This window comes from Diceros bicornis, chromosome 1 (genome assembly GCF_020826845.1).
Source record: "Diceros bicornis minor isolate mBicDic1 chromosome 1, mDicBic1.mat.cur, whole genome shotgun sequence".
NCBI lineage: Eukaryota > Metazoa > Chordata > Mammalia > Perissodactyla > Rhinocerotidae > Diceros > Diceros bicornis.
Genome location: NC_080740.1, coordinates 42,961,733 through 42,981,642, shown reverse-complemented (window position 1 = coordinate 42,981,642; position 19,910 = coordinate 42,961,733). Strand labels below are relative to the sequence as shown.

The window sequence follows — 19,910 nt, the reverse complement described above, 5'->3', positions numbered from 1 at the left end:
TTAATGGGCTGAATAGCCTAGCAGCCAATCTATTAGTAACCTTGGATTTTTACATGTGACTCCTTACACAACCCTTCCTAAAGACGTAGTCAGCCTCTACAACTAAAAATTTCAAAATAAAAAATACCATTTACCATTACCCATCTAAAGAAGTGAGATAAAAGGCGCAGAGGGCAACCGTAGGCCACGTTACCAACCCTGAGCCAATCAGTTGGCAATCACCTAATATCAGCAGTCATGGAAGCTGTATTTCTGAAAATGAATGAGAAGTGGAAAATACAATTTACTGAAAAAAAGTATTTTCTTTTATCTAAACTTTAAGCCCTTTAATATGCCTCCCAAGATATTGCTTATCCAGGATACTCTATGCATAAGAAAACTCTAGCAAGAACAAAAGCTGTAGAAAGGTTGGAAACATTTTGCTAACACAAAATCCAGAAAAAAAATACACATATTTTGGAAAAGAATTTGAAAGTATATCCCTGTGCGTTAGCTTCAATTTCTTTTGAGTGTGAGTAATGTGATCCAGTTGTGACTGATGAGAAAAATGTGAATGAAAGATAGTCTAAATGAGTTTAATATTATGTATGTGATAAATCCTCCAACCTGAATGTGAAAAAAGAGGTTTATACTTTCATGAACATAAAAAAAAATCAAGTTTGTACCCTCCAAGGAAATGCTAAATTATATTTAAACGCTATGGATTTGATGGAGTCCTAGGTTTTTACTCTGCTTGGAGTGTCTTGATTTGCCCTGAACTTATAGATGTGGAATAAAATCAAGTGTAAGATGGCCTGGAACAGTCATTACTAATTGTGATGGATAAGGAAGACTTCAGGGAAATGCTGAAAATTGAGCTGACCCTTAAAGGGAGTTCAGGAATTAAATTAAAAAAGAAAAAAAGGGTGATGGAGGGCATGTTAACTTATTTTCTGAGGCTTTTTTGTTCATTCGTGAAATGCTTTTGTTTTAGTTAAGTGAATTTTGAGTTCACGTGACTAAATCTATAGTCACGTATGTCTGAAAACAATGCACTATCGAATTTCCAAAATAGCCAATTGGCATTTTTACTTTTTAAAGTATTATATAGTAAGAAGAGGGAGACTAAGGGCTATCTTTTATATTTCCCTGGGGAAGATGCCTTCGCCAAGACATCTGGTCACTTTTGTGACTAAACTATTTGAAGAGTCTGTTGAACCTTGACTCACCGCATTAACTGAAGCAGTCTCAAATGCATTATAGGGAAGGCAAGTCACCTTTGTAAGTCAAAGATTCTCATCAGTTATTTTCATTGTAGACTAATGGTCTGTGAAGAGTCAAGTCTTTCGAAGAGTTGTACATATTGTTTTCTGTGTACTATGGTACAGTCGGGAAATTACAAGTTGTTTTAAAGCTTCAACCAATTCAGACTCCATTAAAGTACCATTTAAGTCTCCTTCTGATCAAATATTTTTGTGGGCATCAGTGCAAAACAGCATTATTTCTTTTACAAATATTATGAATGATGAATATTTCATGCTCTGATTTATTTTCAAGTTTTGGAAGAGGTCAAATTAAATAATATTCGTCTATAATAATTATGATAAACTACCATTTTTTGCCATATCCCACTTGACATAGCCCAATCATTGTGATAAATGCCTTACACAATTTAATTTAGCAATCTTCAGAACCCTGTGATGAAAACGAGAAAACCAAGGCAGAGAAAGCTCAATAACTTACCCAAAGTAACACAACTGGTAAGTGGGGAAGTTAGAATTCACATCCAGACTTGTTTGATCAAAATCTGCATTTGTAATCCTCCCTCAATTAAGCGGGTGTACTTGCTTTCCCAAAGTCACATGGCTGTTGTGTTAGGCAAGATGGTTCATTGCAAGTGACAGAACCCAGCTTAAAATAGCTTTCTAAAAGAAAAAAACGTGTTGGATTGTTTAGGGATGATCCACAGAATTTTAAAAAGTGCTAAAGAAACCATAATTGTTTCAGAGGTCAGGAATTGGAAACAGGATCTGGAATAAAATCAGATCTATTTCTCTTTTCATTTCTTGTATTATGGTAGACCCAGAAATTTTACATGTACTATTTTATCTCTGCAAAAATTCGCTGGATGAGCTGTCATTACTTCTTTTCACGGCCGAGATAACTAACACATAATAAGTGAACTGATTTGTCCAAGATGGGTGGCTGATTGGTCGCAGAGGCAGGATTAGAGCCCAGCCCTCCAGCCACTTGTACCATGCTCTGCTAATCTACTTGTGCTCTATGAAGCCCAATTGCATCAGTATTTCTATAAGTATTTAAGCCTTTTTTATTTTAGATATATAGGCAGGCTAATGGAGATATTAATACTTTTTTAAAGAGAAAACCAATTTGATATTTGAGAATAAGAGGTATTCATAAGAATACCTCAGATATATTCTTAAGAATATTGACCATATGAAACCCAGGAACAATACATGGGCAATCAATCTACGCCTTACTTAAAGTCTTTGCCACTATATTATAGTGTTAAATGAAAAGTTACCTTTACTAATATGGATTTCATTAATTCTCTGTATAAAAATTTCATTAAAATGCTTTTCTAACTTGGCTATTTTGGAATATAATATTTGGTTTGTAGCTGATGCACAATGGGAAAAAGACTCTTGATAAAAATTATTCAGTATTCTTTTCTTAACCTTAACTTTATGTAGACATGATAATAAAATAAAGGTGAAGTATTGATTAGTTTCTGTGATACTTAGAACATTTTTTACATTTTACTGTGTAAGTAATTTCACATGGATAGGTTTCTAAATTAGAGGCCTTTTCCACAAGATGGTGTCCTAACCTTAGCAACGAATAGGTTGAGCATACAAATAGAACTGACTTTACTTGGCAAAAATGTTTTTTAAGTTGAAAACGCCAATTGCCCATGCGTAAAAACAATTACTCCTCGGCCTGTGATTTTGTGCAAAATATACTTGGGGAAATGAATCATTCAACTCAATTTGATTAATTCTTTTTGTTGTAGATTTATATTTATTTATGTTAATGCTACACTGGAATACTCATTTCATTAACTTCTAATTTAGCTAAAACAGAGAGGAAAACTGTTTTCCTTGCAAATGACAACAAATTTTCAAACAGCACAATAGTTGAACTTTGTGTAATGTACATTTTGTTGTATGTCATCAGAAATGCACTTAAGAGCTTTTTTTTATCATGTTTTTTTAATGCCATAATGGTTTGCTTTTGAAATCAGGGATGGTAACATCTAGTTAATCTTGCATCTGACTGCATTTAAAATTTGAATATGGTAAGTCGTATGTTGTTTTCTGAATTGAACACTGTTTTCTCCTTTCAAAAACCAACATTTATTCCCAGAATTCTGTGAAATCTGTAGTTCTAATAATTCTTACTGGTTATCACTGACTTTTGAACCATGTAGAGACTTTATAACACCAAATCCTGCGGGAAAAGAGGTTAGATGTATTCTACTGCTTTTAAGAGAGTCTGAATAAAAAAAGAAATTGTTTTAGATAAAATTAAGTAGACTGATAATAACCTCTAACTCCATTTAACACTACCTTAAAAGAAAGCTAGACTTGTCCTACAATTGAAAGTAGTAATTTTGCTTTTAAAAAGATGTTTTCCAGGGGGCCGGCCCACTGGTGCAAGCAGTTAAGTGCGCGCCCTCCCTTGTGGCGGCCCGGGGTTCGCCGGTTCGGATCCCGGGCACGCACCGATGTGCTGCTTGGCAAGCCATGCTGTGGCGGCATCCCATACAAAGTGGAGGCAGATGGGCACGGATGTTAGCCCAGGGCCAGTCTTCCTCAGCAAAAAAAGAGGAGGATTGGCAGATGTTAGCACAGGGCTGATCTCCTCACACACACACAAAAAAGATGTTTTCCATTTTTATGTTATCTCTTCTTCTACCAAGCCATGAGTTATTAAAAGAGTGTTTTGGGGAACTTTTTATATTTTCATCCTGAAAAAGAAAGTTTATATAAACTTGCCTATGTTAGAGGGCAAAAAAGAAATATATTAAAGTGAGATATATAGAATCACTTCATAAGTTAGTTATTCTCTGCATTAATGATACAAATCTGAATTTTATAAAGTTTTAGAAATAAATCTGGCAATATGCATTAGAATAAAAAATATACATACTCTTGAACCTAGTGTCATCTTTAGAAACTATAGAAATTAAAGTACCAGTCCATAAGGGCATATATACAATAATGTTTACTCCAGTATTGTTAATGGAAGCCAAAATAAAAATGAAACAATACTGTAACAAGGTGAACGCCCATCAAAAGATGATATACATCTTTTGTATACATTGTATACAAGGCTGAATACATTATGATGTGTTTACATTATGAAATATTATTTAGCTACTAAAAGAATGAACTAAAGCAATGAAGCCATGCAAATTGCCTAGAGGAATTTACACTATGCATTGTTGAATGGGATGTATTGTTGAATGTGTGTATTGCTGAATAGGAAAATTAAGAAATTTGTAATAGGCTCTCATTTTAAAAAAACAGGGAAATCTTATATATTTTCAATACATATGTATATATATATGCCCATATATACTTGTATATGATTAAATAGTCATGGAAGGAAGCATGGAAGAATTCATACTAGCTTATTTACATGGGATCCTTCTTGAGAGCTCTCATAGTCAGGTTCCTTGGAAAGCTGACTCTGAGAAAGAGACTGGCATGCAGGAAGTTTATGGAGGAGTGCTCCTAGGGTCAACCAGTGAAGGGAAATGAAGGAAAGTAGATTAAGCTGAAGGAGCGGGTGGGGCTGTGATACAATCACAACAGTGGCTCAGCTGACCCCATGGGGACCTCTGGAGCTGGAATGGCATAGTCATTCCAAAGTGGAATGAGGGGGCCTTTTTGCCCTACCCTCTCTGTCTGCCTTCCCCATCCCAACTCACTACATGGACTAGTCACTGCATGTGGACTGGCCCCAGGAGGCAGTTGTGATATTGTAGCTGCAGCTCTCTTCAGCTGAGAGTAATCCTCAGAAGGAAGGATTCAGCTGTGAGCCATCAACTGTCAACATTCCCAGCAGCTGAAGGAATAAGCGCTTTAGTCCTGAAAGGGGTGAGCAAATCTAGTTGGCACACCATAACATTCTCTAAAAAATGGGGTGAAGAATAATGTGGTTGAAATCGGGGAGGGGAGATGAAGAGGTGGCCATAAAAGAAAAGAGAAAAATAATTTCAATAAAAGTATTTAAACAAGTGGTAAATACACTTCAATACTGCAAGTGCTATGGGAGTCGCAATGCCATGAAAAATTCATAATGTTTTACTTGGAAAAACCTAAAACCTTTCCTGACCCGATTTGCTGGGTCATCCTTACTTTTCAGTTTTGTAGTTTCCTTGATGACATTGAAACGATAAAATGCTCAGAAAGGATTGAGATATAAGCATAAAGATTTTATTTTTAGAAGGAATAAATGGCTGATGAAGGAATTTATATCATCTGTATACTTACTGCAGTATTTTGGCTATGGAACTGTATTCTTACTAAGGTGCTACATTTGGAGAAAAAATTTTCTTCAGTAAATAGATAAGCATTTTGATAACATACTGTGCCTTAATGTATTATAGTAAGGTTCTGATCTACTCTAGCTAGACTATGTAGTTTGATTCATTTATTGAGTAGCTATCATAGGCCAGGCAGTTTATTAGGCCCTGGGGAGTAGAAACTAAAGACTTAGTGATTCAGAGCCTGTAGCATAGGTGGACAAATAAACAGACAATCACCGAGTGATAAAGGCTATGGTATAAACAGATTGAGTACTATGGGAGCTCAAATGACTACCCAAACACAAACCAGAAGGTTGCAGGTTGAGGATGTCAAAGCTTCCAGGAAGAGGAAACTTCTGAATTGTGGGGTAGATATTGGGGCAGGATAATAATATGGAAGAAGATCTGAGTGTAACAAGGGCATACTCAGGGAGCTCTAAGTAGTCCAATATGCTGCCGTCAAAACTGTAAGCTGTATGAATTGGCATGAGGGCAAGAGTATCAGGAGATCATGCTGGAGAAAGAAACAGGAACAAGATCATGGTGAGGGTCCTGACAGGAAAGATAGGGCAAAGTCAAATTGGATAATTTGAAGAGAGTATAATAAAGCAGCTATTTACAAAGATGTGGTGGGGGAGTAGGGCAAGGGTTGGACGTTTCCACCCCATGCCTAATGCAGCAAGGGTTAGAGGGGGTTATTAGAACCTGGAGACAGAAGGGCTAAGTAGAGGGAGCTGCCTTCCTCACAGGAGGCATCGCTTCTGTGGAGGGATGCTGCAAACCTGCAGTGACATTGAAAGGAGGGAGCTGGGAGAACAAATACCTTGATGGGACCGCAGGGCAGGTGAGCTCATTGATATGTCCTTGTAGGTTAGAATGGAGAAAGGTGGAGAAGAGCAGAGACTGGTTCTGGAGAGGCAAACAGAAGATCTCTTCCCTGTGTAAGTGGTAGTTGCAGAATTAAAAGATTTAGTAGGTGGTAACTAGATGAGAAAGGGAAGGAAGCTATTTCCAAGCAAATGGAGCAACATGGCAAGATTCTGTGGCAGGAGGGTACATGGTAGAGCTAGAGAATAAAATAATACCAGTGCAGCTAGGGTGGAGAGAGAGAAGAGGTGGGACATGATGTTGTAGAGGTGGCATGAGGCAGACCATATAGGATCATTCATGTCAAATTAAATAATTTTGTCTTTATCCCAAGAGTAATGCAATACCATAGAAGAGTCTGATCATGGGTAACATGATCAGATATTTGTTTTGTAGAAATCACTCTTCTATTAGAGAACAGATTGGGGCAGAGTGGATGTGGGAAGACAACTTAGAAGACAACGACAGTGGTCTGGGAGAGCAATCATGGTGGCTTGCACTAGGGTGCTAGTGGTGGAGATGCAGAGGTGGACACAGTCAAGAAATTCTTAGAAAGTAAAAATCAACAGATCTTGGTGACAGTTTGGACATGGAGGTTGAGGGAAAGGGAATAAGCATGATTACTAGGTTTCTGATTAGATCAGAACACTTTGTGAAATGATTCTTTGTTCCTTTCCTGATAATTGTAACTCTTCTTTGTACTCCCACTAACTCGTCTCTCAACTCCTCATTTATTGTAATGATCTTTTCTTTATTTATGCTTGACCAGTTTCCTCTGTTACATAATGAACTCATCTCCTTTTTTTATTTACTAAATCATTATGTTTCATAGATTTCCACCCATGAGATTCTTCTTCTAGGTTCGTTCACGTAGCACCTTACTTCTTTCTAACTCCTTCCTCCTCTGGATGCAGTCTCTGTGAGATTAGTAATGGATGGAAGTAGCATGCTCCCAGTTAGTATTTTGGTGTTGTTAAAATTCCTTTGGGTTTGTGATATTGAAATTATCTAGTTGTAGTTTCCATTTATTTCTACCTTGCTTTTGCTATCTTCTTCGTGAATACCCTCCCGGTTATCAAAGAAACTTATATCTTGCCCTTTCAAGATTACTAACATGTGATGGCTAGGTATTTCAAAACACAGAATAGCCAGAAATAACATAGTTCATCCTAAAACTGTTAAGTTATTCCTTGAACATATTTATTATTCCTCGAACATATTTTGTATTTACCTATAAGGAAAATACTTAAAACAAGTCTATCAAACATTTTCCTGTTTCAACGATAGATAGGCTCTCCTGAACTAATGTCAATAAAGGAGAAAATAAAGGCGCTTTGATTATTTTGTGTGGATTCTGTTCAATTAGAGGAAAATCATTTTTCCTGTATGATCATATGAATCCAGTAGTGTATATATATCTCAAAATGACAATGGAATATTAACAACCAAGAAATCAAACTCAGGTACTGCTGACATTTGTGACATTTTCAGGGCCAAGTAACATGATCCAAAATGCATCTACTAATTGAGTGTGATACCATTACATTCTATTAATGATTATAATTGGATTTATAAATCACTTATTCCCTAAAATTAAGCATAAAGTGTACATTCACTGGTAGAAAAGAAACAAGTTGTATTTAATGCCTCAGATGAGGATCTCTGCATAGATTTGGTCTTGAATCCTTTCCTAGGAGGGCAAAATGATCTAGTAAAAATTCCCAGAACCTGACATTGAAATCTCAGAGTCCAAGTCTGGCTTAACCACTGGCTGATAGTGTGACACTTATGAGTCTCAGTTCCTTCATCAGTGAGATAGAAATAACACCTAAATTATAGGGTTGTTGTGAGAAATAAATAAGTTAATGTATGTAAAGTTACTTTATAAATTATACAGTACAATGCTAATATTATTGTTATTAAACTTTAAATAGGAACATTGTCCTATTTCTAGTTTCCTTGCATTCACAATAAATTCGTTCCTATATTACTACCCATAATAATTTCAAGGTGCTTAATTAAATGGAGGAAATGTCTGACAAAGGTCAGAAAAAAATCTTTAGAATGATATTCTTAATGAGAAATCAGTTTTCTGCTTTAATGAATATACAGATAGTTCTTGTTTTGCATGGTAGTGCAGGGCCATAAAAATGACATTGCAAGTTGAAACCATGCAAAATGATCTTAATGATCATTGGGAAAAATTATAATTGTTGTGTGACTTTTAACTTTCTTTTGTCAAAACATTAAACACTCTTACTGTTGGTTATAAATGGAAAAGAAAATGAAAAAAATAGTAAAATCAATATTTATTTAGTACACTATAATTTAAAACATTAGAAACATTGAGAATTAAAGTGTTTTATTTCTTTGAAAAAATATCATGTAGGTTTTTTTGCAGGGAAAGATTTGCCCTGAGCTAACATCTGTTGCCAATCTTCCTCTTTTTTTTTTCTCCACAAAGCCCCAGTGCATTGTTGTATATCCTGGTTGTAAGTCCTTTTAGTTCTTCTATGTGAGCCCTGCCACAGCATGGCAACTGACAGACAGGTGGTGTGGTTCCAAGACCAGGAAACAAGCTCAGGCCGCCAAAGAGGGAGCACTGAACTTTAACCACTAGACCGTCAGGGCTGGCTTGAAAAATATTGTATAGTTTGATCAGTGTTTGCCTTTTTCTTCTTATAACATAACTTAGCATATGAAGCCAGAATCTTTTTTTATGTCTTGGTGAATTGTCATACTCCTTTCAAAATCCGAATTTATTTCCAAAATTTTATCTTTTGCACTTTCAATGTTGTGAAATATCTCCAAGAGTTCTTCTAATGTGAAGTTTTTTGCTGGCCTCACTTCTCTAGGATATCTACATCCTTTCTGCCATAACTGCTCATTTAGTTAAATATATTCTAATAATATCCAATTTCACTTCCAGCAGTATAGCTTTTCACTTCTTTGTTACACTTACATCTTTTGACTAATTCTCTCTTTGGGTTATCCAATTGTATAAAAAGTAACCTGAGTTTGTCACTGAGAGACAAGGAGGCAACACAATGATATGCTTAACTGTCTGAAGGTAAATTGAATAACAGACGCACAGTGACTAATCACTGACAGACTTTGAAAGAAGTGACAAACTGGTAACTGATTATGATGTGCATCTGCTACGTATATAGTGATTTGTGGACTAAAGAGCTAGCAGCAAAGTTTATTCTTTATGCAATTTACTCACAGTAAATATACCATGGTAACCGAAATTTGAACGATGTTATTGAGGGTCTGTTGTTATTTAAATAAACTGTAGTAACTGAAATCCATGCATATTGGAACAATGTGAAGCGAAGACTGCCTGTATATTTAATCAATGGCAAAGCAGAGAGCAAAACAAACAACAATTTCTGGAAATGCCTTAGGCTAGATAAAAAGGAAAGAAATATGAGTCCTCTTCCAACTTTGCATTTTGATTACTTCTTAATTTAATGTGGGAACACATTAGAGAGAAATGTAGCATATAGGCACTGCTTAGAAGTGAGTAAAATTAATAGTAGCTCCTATTTATTTGCTATATTTAAATTTTATGATTTTAGAAAAGGTGATAATTTCAAGTGGTTAAAATTTCAAGAGATACAAAAGGCTCCACAGTGAAGAAAGTCTTACTAGTGCCCCTTTCCCAGCGTCCCAGTTCTCTTCTTTGAGGGCAACTGACATCATCCTTCCAGAGATAGTCTTGGCATGCACAAGCAAACGTATTTGCAAACACACTCCCATAATTTTCTCCCCTTTAGAGCACCGGTTCTGAGTAGCTAATATTTATTGAGCATTTGCTATGTCTCAGACAATGTGCTGAACTTTATGTGCTTTATCTCGTTTAATCCCCCAGTAAACTTTGAGGTAAGCTGTTATGATGGCAGAGGAAAATCAGTCTCAGAGTTTAACCTCTTTTCCCAAAATCATGCAGTTGGTGTGTGGTGGAGCAGCTGTTCTGAATTCTCAAGTGCAGGCTCTTAATGAGCAGACTACACTGTCTAGGATCTGTGTACAGGTCATGGAATAACATTTTATTAGTCTAACAGTCCTTTTGTGGTACTGGAAATTCTTTTCGCTGAATCAGCCTATGAAAATATGGTGCTCAGGGGGTTTGAGAGAGACTAAAGTATGTCCAAAAGCATTAGATATCTCTCTCAGGAGATTGTTTGGCCACCATATGTACTGGGAACGTGGCCAGGTTCTTGGAAGGAGCCCAATCCTTAGTGCATGTCTATGATCTGTTCTCTGGTACTGCCAGGCAGTCTCTCTCCTTGTTGGGCATGGGAATTCCATCTGACACTCAGCACATATGTGTGTGTGTGTGTGTGTGTGTGTGTGCATGCTTACGCATCATGTTTGTTCATTTATTCGTTCAAAAACAAATATACCTCTTAAGTGTCTTAATCTTGCACAATAGAAATATGAAGCTTAGGAAAGCTAGCAACATACACCAATGGCTGTGTGCCTTTCTGATTTCATAAACTGAGTGCTGCTTGACCGTTAATGTTTAACAGTCTGTTATAAGCAGAGATACTACACTTGTCAGTTCTGGTTAGCAGTTGTGCATGTTTTCTAGTTGTCTGCTTCCTGAATGAATCTTCTCATGCACTCTTGGAGGGAGTGGACAAAGAGTGTCTCATGAAGGAGCCCATATGGCTCCGTTTTCTCCACTATGCATACCTCTCACCCTTCTTTGTTACAGTGGAGGTGCTGAGTGTTTCTCTGCTGTCTTTTATCAGAATGGAAAGCTTGAAAGTGAAGTTTAAATTTTTAAAAAGTCAAGTGAACTTTCTTGGTTTCAGGAACTCTGGGTCAAAGTTTCAGTAAGAAATTTACACACACGCACACACACACTGTGTTCTGGGATGTCTTGGCATGCAGATTAAGTGCTTCTCCAAGGAAGCTTTACCCTTTTAAATGAACTGCACAAAACCTGATTAACAATGTGAAGGATGATGCTTTTCAAAACCTGCTCGTGTCAGGGGAAATATGCTATATTTTCCTGCAAGTCTGAAGGCCTTGGATCTTGGCATCCCTGGGTATTTTTGTTCAAGTGTAATACAGTCTATAATGATATTTAGGGGTTTGGAATCATTTCTTCCTGTATACTAGGGGTTTTCCTTTAGAAATCTACCCTCCACTTGGCTCAATTCTAGGCACATGCTTCTTGATTTGTGAAAGCTCCTGTCTTTGTTTTAAATATTAGACAAAGAGTAAAAATTTTATCCCACCTATAAAATAATGTATATTTCCTATTTTTGTAATAATATCTGATAAATCAAGTTAATTAAAATATTTCTATATAAAGGTAGCTATATCTCAGTAGATGATCTCATTTGCGACTTGATTTAGAACTTTGAGCTCAGCCAGTGTAAGCACCCTCAAATTGCCTTCTTCTTGTCTTGAACTCTATGTCACTTCTTCCCTCTTTTATGCATTCTGGTTTGCGAGGACATGTCCTTCCAGGTCAGACCTGGGCTCTTTATCTCATGCCGCATTCTTCCTTGGAAACTCGTTCTGTCACTGGCTTCTCAAGTCTCTCCATTTTTATAGCTTCTTTCCTGTCCTTACAACCCTTATAGCCATCCTCTACCCTCTTGTGCCTTCAATTACTTAAAAAAAAAAAAAAAAAAAAAACTTTTCAAAAGAGAATTCTATATTCTCCACCTCGTTTACCTTAACCCTACGGATTTGGCCTTCCATCTTCACCACTCCTGAAGCCACTATTCTGAAAAACCAGTAACTTACTGATCACCAACTCTGATGCCCTCTCAATTCACAACCTCATTAAGCACTGCAGCATTTGATGGAAACTCTCTCCTCTCCTGGCTTCCAAGACCAGTGTTGTTTTTTCATTCTTGCTATTTTTATGTTTCTTTCCTATATCCTGTCCAGGGTTCTCTACCTAACCTTCCCTAAATATAAAGCTCCTCCAACTTTCCAAGTTTCTATATTTGGACCCCTCTCCTCTGTTTCTCTTTTCTCTCCTCTCTTTGTCAGTTGAGCCTCTTCACAGTTTTACTTATCATCTCCATATGGATAATTTCCAGATTCACTTTTCTGATACTAACTTTTTGAATATGCAGACCAGTACTTCCAACTGGTTTCTGGATATCTTCATTCACTCACTCACTCACTCACTCACTCATTCATTTATTTACATTCATTGACAACTTACTAAAAGATAAGTTCTGCCCTAGAGCTGTGGAGACAGCAGTGAACAAAACAAAGTTCCCTCCCACAGAACTTACATTCTAGTGAAAGAAGAAAGTATAAGCAAATGAAAAATGTGTCAGGTGGTAGTAAGTGCTATGGAGAAAAACAAATCTAGTAAGAGGACAGGGAGTGATGCACGATGCGGTGACTAATTTAGATTGGATAATCAATGAAATCTCTCTATAAAATGCCACTTGAGCAGAAATCTGAAGGAAGTGAGAGTACAAACCATGTCCCTACAGAACATAGGTGCTGAGGTACAAGGAAGCAAATGTGACTGGAGTACGGTGAGCCAAAGAGATGTTCTTTCTCTCTCACATGGAGATAGAGATATCGGATATAGACAGAGAGAGAGAGAACTCTTTGACCTCATTATCTATATATTTTATAATCTTACCACTTATAATCTTACCACTTCTTACACTCTTATACACACATACACACATATCTATATATATATGGTGCATATCACATAGAGCCTTGTGGGGCATGGTAAGGATTTTGACTTCCACTCCAAATGAGAGGAGAAGCCACTGAAAGATTTTGAGCATAGAAGTAACAAGATCTGACTTACAATTAAAAAGAAACACTTTGGCTGCTTTGTGGAGAAATGATTGTATGTGTTCAAGTGTGGAAGCAGTTAGACCAGTCAAGAGTGTAATGTAAAATGTGATAATGCAGGAAAAGAAGATGGGAACTTGTAGCAAAGTGGCAATGATGAAGGTTGTAAGAAGTGGTAAGATTCAGGATCTATTTTGAAGGAAGACCTGAAAGAATTTGCTGAAGGATTGGTATAACGTATAGAGAAAGAGAATAGTCAAGAATGACTGGGCCTTAGAAACTGGTAGAATGGAGTTTTCATTTGTTATAAAGCAAAAGACTTTGGGTTGAACAGGTTGTGGTGCATGGTGAAATCAAGAGTATGGTTTTGAACATGTTAAATATGAGATGTCTGTTAGACATCCAAGGGGAAGTAAGAATTAAATATTTCAATATATAATCGGGAATTTAGAGGCAAGGTCAAGCAAGCTATATGTCATTTGTCAACAAATACATATTTAAATAAAAGTCACAGGACTGGATGAGATCTTTAGAGAACAAGTATAGATAAAGAAGATAAGAGGTCTAGATGTGGTAACTGAGTTCTGGGACATCCCAGTGTTTAAAGATCAGGGAGATAAAGGAATTAGAAAGAGAGACCAAGATACAGAACAGTAAGCAAGTGTTTCAAGAGAGAAATGACAAGTCTTGATAGCTGGTTGATTAAGAAGAAGGCTGGGAAAAGACCACTGGATTTATCAACACAGAAGTCATTGATGACCATAACAGATAAAAAAAAAAGCTGGTGTGGTGAACAGTGAACACAACTTTACTTGAGAAGGATCAAGAAAGAACAAAAGTGGAGACAAGAAGCAGAAATAACTTTTTCAAGTTTTGTTGTAAAAGAGAGCTGAGTAGAGGGTGGTAGCTTAGTGTTTGCTAGAAGGAATGTAAGTCCAAAGGTGGCATTTTTTTAAAAGATGAGGAGAAAAAACACCATATTTGCTTCTCATGGGGACCACCCAATAGAAAGGGCAAAACTGATGATGCAAGTAAGAGGATAATTGTATGGGTGACAGCCTTGTGTCTTTGAGTATGTGAGAGGGTTGAGATTCTGGGCACAGTGGGAGGCTGGTTTTAGGAAGCAACATAGATGCTTCAATCATTGTAGCAGAACAAAAAGCTTAGTACGTGAATACAGATATAAGTATGTGATTAATTCAATGATGGGAAAGTGTGAAGTTCTCCTGTGATTACTTCCAAATTCTCAGTGAAGTAAGAGGATTACCAACTGACGGGGAAAGGGGAGGGTAGGTTGGCAGGGGAGGAGATTTAGAGATTTGAGGAGAAATGAGAATGTGTAAAATAATTATCTAGGATAGTGGTTACTAAATGTTTTTAACAGCAGCACAGAATAAGAAATATCACTATCCAGGATGTAAATACATGAACACACACAAAAGTTTCAGGAGAAAGTACCCTTACTTCACTTACTTTCATTTCAATTCAATTCTATTTTATTAACAAAAGGTGGATAGTGCCTTACTAAATAATTTCATGACACACCAACGGGTTGTAATCTGCAGTTTGAAAAAAACACACATCTAGAGGACTTGAAGAGGAAATTTTCTGAAGAAATGTAATAAGATTCCTGTGCAGGAAAATAAACTAACTTAAGGACAGAATGTAACATAAGATTGATCAGCAAAATCAAAAGCAAATCACGACACACTCCCCACCCCCGATTATTCCTCCTGCTGAGATCTCTATTTATTCTTAACTCCTCTATTCTCCAGTAACACAGATTTGAGATCTATCAGTTTTCTTCCTATACCCCATTTCTGTAACTCTCTCCATTCAATCATTTGCAAAATTTAAAAGATCTGCCTCTAAACTCTTATGAGCATCTGTTTCTATTTCCATTGCTTTTACCATGGTTCAGGACTTTATTGCTTTTGCTCCATCTATATATTTTATATTTTACTTTTTTTATTATGATAATAACAGGTGTCCATAATAAGAATTTTTTTTTAAAAAGACAAGTAAAGAAAATAAACAAACACAATTTTACTATTTTAGAGATTAACTAGTTTCACTTGGTATATTTACTTCTATTTTATATGCATATGTATTCTATAATTCTCCCTGTAGATATACAATTATGTAATGTAAGCCTGTCTTGTAATATGCTTGTTTTTAAGATAACACATTGTGAATTTCTGCCCACATCATTATGTTTGAAAAAATCATATTTAATAGCTGTGGAGTGTTCCATGTTTGGTGTTTTAGTCTAAACCATTTTGTTGAATTTGTGCAGTCATGTGCGTGTGCCTCTCAGATCTGGGACGGCAGGGACCACAATTTACCAAGGACTCCAGCTGCTGTGCTCTAAAATCGATTCATCTCTTAGTTTGTTGCAAGGCCGCACTTCCTATGGGTCGCTCCCAGTCAATATCGAGCTCCAGAAATGTACTTAGGCAGGCCCATTTCTTGGCAACTTGGGATCCCTCTTATAAGTGACTTTGGCTAGAGGTCTTCCTGACAGCCCTGCAGAACTTTCCTCAGAACTTCCCACAACTTTCCTGTCTCCCTTCCCTCAGGATCAGACTTGCATGAAGTCTGAAGGCTCTCCCTGCTTCTTCTCCCAGCTCCTTGCCCATTTTCTCTTACAGGCCTCTCTGTTTCCCCTAACAAATTTCTTGTACACTTAATTCCATCTTGGCATCTGTTTCTTAGAGGACACAAACTAACACAGGCATTTAGGTTGTTCTCAGATTTTTATTCTGTACAACTAAACTTGTGATTGCTCAACTCTCAGCACAACGTTCTTCTGTTGAGAGCCCTTCAAAGCACTGCCATTGCTCACTAAATCAAGCCTAACCCGTCCCTTTCACCTCCACACTACGGCTGGCTCCAGCCCATCTTTCCAAACACCACCCAGTGCTCTTAGTCTAGGCCAAGGCCTGCTCACCAAATATTCTCCCACTCATCTCATTCCGCCCTCCTGCCCCCCAGCCAAGAAATCATCTGCCAGCTGATGCCTCCTTCATTCTGTATCCCTTCTTGACTTTCCCACTCCAGTGTTCTCTCCCCTTCATTTTAAAGGCCATAGAAAGGTGTTTTCTGCAGTGTATTCACTCTTTTTGGTATGTTAAAAGGGAGGCATTATCAGGGAAGTGTATACAGTCTGTAAGCAGGCAGACCTGGATAGTTATATTACCATCACTTAAAAAAAAAAACAAGCTGAGATTGGACATGTTTGGGAAACACTGAGCTAAACAAAGATAATCCAAGTCTTTGGTTTGTTTTTTGTTTTTTGTTTTTAATTGCAAGACTTCCTGGAGCCCTTAAAATGCTAATAGACATTATGACTTTCCAAGGCAGGTGTTGATACCTTATGTAGCTTGTCTTGAATTTATTTGATCACAAAATCCTTTAAAATAGATCATCTCCAGACATTACTGTTTCTTGGAACACACTTTGGGAAAGGGTAAAAGTTGTCACAGAATTCTGCACGTATGATTCTTATAGTACTATATACTCTTTATCTTGTTATAGTTATTTGTATATCTTACACATTTTCCCCACTTTAGCTTTTAGCATAAGGTCTTGAAAATAACAGACACCTGTTGAGTTGAAAATCCCAAAAGTTTATGAAGGTTCATGGCCTGGAATAATCTTTGGTAACTGGAGAAAGTTAGTTTGCATCTTCTTTCAGTAGCTTCTTTGCAGTCTTTTTTGTACCATAGCATCCTGGGCTACCTTTCAGGCTGGAAGAAGTATCTTGATCTGGGCAAAATGCCCTTGTTAACATGGGGCTAAAGACATTTTCTCTACTTTATTGGAGGAAGAGTATAGCAGAAGAATATAAAGGTGGAGGTACATTTTAAGGGCAAGAAAGCAGGAGACAGCTGACTCTGGCGGTGGGGAAGGCACCCTGCGGCTTAGTTCTAGTTGTTTTCATTTCCAAGGGTGTGTTTATCAAAAAGGTACTCTGCCAGGCCAGAATCTGGGGCCCCCATCTTAACCAAGTTGTGCACGTGGTCACCTAGTTCTTTGATGGACTTCACCTGCTCATTAAGATAGTGGGTTTCCAGAAAGTCGCACAAATGGGGGTCACCTTTGTCTGAGGCCAGTGTGTGCAATTCCAGCAACGACCGGTTCACATCCTTTTCCAAGAGCAGAGCACACTTCATGGCATTCAGCCCGCTCTCCCAGTCGTCTTGGTCCGGTTTCTTGATGTCCTGCAGGCAGATCCGGCCTCCTCGCTGGTTCTGCAGCCTCATCAGCTTCTCCGCGTGCTCTGTCTCCTCCCGGGACTGGCGAAGGAAATATCTGGCGAAGTTGTTCAAGGCCACGTCATCTCGGGAGAAGTAATAGGCCATGGACAGGTACACGTAAGACGCATAGAGCTCGAGGTTGATCTGGCGGTTTATGGCGGCCTCGGTGTCGGGGTGGAAGTTCTGGCGCACCCGGGAGGGGGCGGAGGCGGGCCCGGCTGGGTCCCCGGAGGAGGCGGCTGCCACCAGGGGGCGGCGGGGGGCGGCGGTCTGGCGGCCCGAGGGGCCCCCCGGGAGCCAGCGCGGCGAGAGCGCAAAGCCGCGGCGCGCGCTGCGCAGAGACACCAGCGAAGTGTTGATATGTTTGGAGAGGAACAAGAAACAGGACAGCATGGCTCCTCCTCTTCCGAAGCGGGGAAACTGAGGCCAGGCCGTCTCAGCGCACTGTCGGGCGCCGGGGCGTCAGGTCTGAACCAGACCGAGCCTGAGGCGACGGCGACTGCGTCACACACCCCTTCCCTTCCAGAGGCGCCGAGTTCCACGCGGAGGGCGGCCGGGGGCGCGCGCGCCTGTCGCGGTTAGGCACAGGCAGATGACAGTTACACAGCTCCGTTTATCTGAAGATTGCCCCCATCGTCGATGCAAGATTTCTGCTCTTGGGCATTTGTGATTTATTTCACCTAAGTGAAAAATGCTGTCAAAAAAGTAGGCACTGTGACTTGTAAAAGAAAGTACTGAACAAGCCTACTTGCCCTCCCTCTCGGACCTTTTTCTGTCCAAGGACTAAGGGATGCCGGAGGCCAGCAAGAAACAGGGTAAAGCAAAAGTCACCACCAGTTCATCAAAGAGAGTGAAGGTCCACATCCAAAGCCGGTGTTTATAAACTGACTTTCTAGTTAGCTTACTAAATTTAAGTATGGAAATAATTGCCAGTATAGTGGGCAAATTTTCAAGAGTCTGTAGTAAGACTGTTTTCTTTTAAAAAGACATACACATTTTATTTTTAGATATAGAATTTATCTTCGTTGTAAAAAAAATCAGGTACTGTAGAAAAGTAGGAAGAACATATAAACTAGCTCTGAACTTGATGTTGCTTTCCTGTCTTTTGTTAATGCAGATACATATTTTTTATTTTTTTCAGATACATATTTTTAAAAAGACAATTTAAAAAAATTAAATTTAAAATGGCATTTTGTTTTAAAAAATATATTTGCTTGATGTAGGGTCTTGAGAAAATGAGGATGAACTCACAGAAGAAAATTCAAAACATTCCTAATTCTTCCTCTGGCCAGAGAGACCATTGTTAAAATGTTGATGGTAATTCTCACAGATTAAAAAAACCTAAAAAAAAATATATATCACAGACACACAAAAGTAAATATATACATTTTTAACAGCTTTAAAGAGCTATACTTCACATGCAATAAACTGCAGATGCTTAAAGTGTACAACCTGATGGGGTTTGACATATGTATGTATCTGTGAAACCATCACCAAAATCAAGATAATGAACATATTCATCATTTCCCAAAGTTTCCTATGCCCCCTTGTATTGTGTTATCCCTCCCTCTGCCTCTCTCTGCCCCATCTCATTCCAGACATCCACTGATCTGCTTTTCCTATGTAGATTAGTTTGCAGAATTTCCTGTTGTAGATTAGTTTGTAGAATTTCATATAAATGGAATCAGACAGTATATACTTCTTTTTGCCTGGTTTCTTTCACTCAGCATTAGTACTTTGAGATCCATCCGTGTTGTAGGGTGTATCAATAGTTAGTTCCTTTTCTTGCTGAATAGTATTTCATTGTATGGATACACTACAATTTGTTTAGCCTTTCACTTGCTGATGAACGTTTTGGTTGTTTATACAGTTTTTTGGCTGTTAAAATAAACCTGTTGTGAACATTCATTTATAAATCTTTGTGTGGTTATATGCCCTCAATTTCTTGGGAAACTATTTGTATGGGATGGCTGGATCATCTAGTAAGTATATGCTTAACTTTTTAAGAAACTTCAAATTGTTTTCCAAAGTGGTGGTACCATTTTACATTCCCACCAGCAGCGTGTGCGAGTTAAGTTCCTTCACATCCTTGCAAACGCTTGGTATTGTCAGTTATTTAATTTTAATTTAAAATTCACATTTTAGCCATTCTAGTAGGTGTATACTAGTGTTTCATTGTATTTTTAATTTGTATTCCCATAAAAATTAATGATGCTGAGTATATTTTGGTGTGCTTTCTTTGCCAACCATGTATCTTTGGTGAAGTATGTGTTCAAATATTTTGCCCGTTTATATATTGGGCCACTTCTTGTCTTATGGTTGTTTGATTTCTTATGATTAATATCTGCATCTTTGATATTAGTACTGCTTCTCTTCAGGTCCTCTTTATGTTGTCTGTATATTACCTTCTCTATATTACTTTCCTACATTTTCTTGGGCAAGTCAGATTA

General features: G+C 37.9%; 1 protein-coding gene across 1 annotated transcript; it reads right to left on the bottom strand.

The window, feature by feature from the left end:
• Positions 1 to 17,130: 17,130 nt before the first annotated feature.
• Positions 17,131 to 17,853, bottom strand: FTMT (ferritin mitochondrial). Its single transcript, XM_058539514.1, has one exon. The coding sequence runs from the start codon at positions 17,851 to 17,853 to the stop codon at positions 17,131 to 17,133; it is 723 nt and encodes a 240-aa protein (XP_058395497.1).
• Between the last annotated feature and the right edge of the window lie 2,057 nt (positions 17,854 to 19,910).

What these genes read in the sequence shown, in the direction of transcription:
- FTMT (XM_058539514.1), bottom strand. Translation starts at nt 17,853, where the DNA reads ATGCTGTCCTGTTTCTTGTTCCTCTCCAAACATATCAACACTTCGCTG.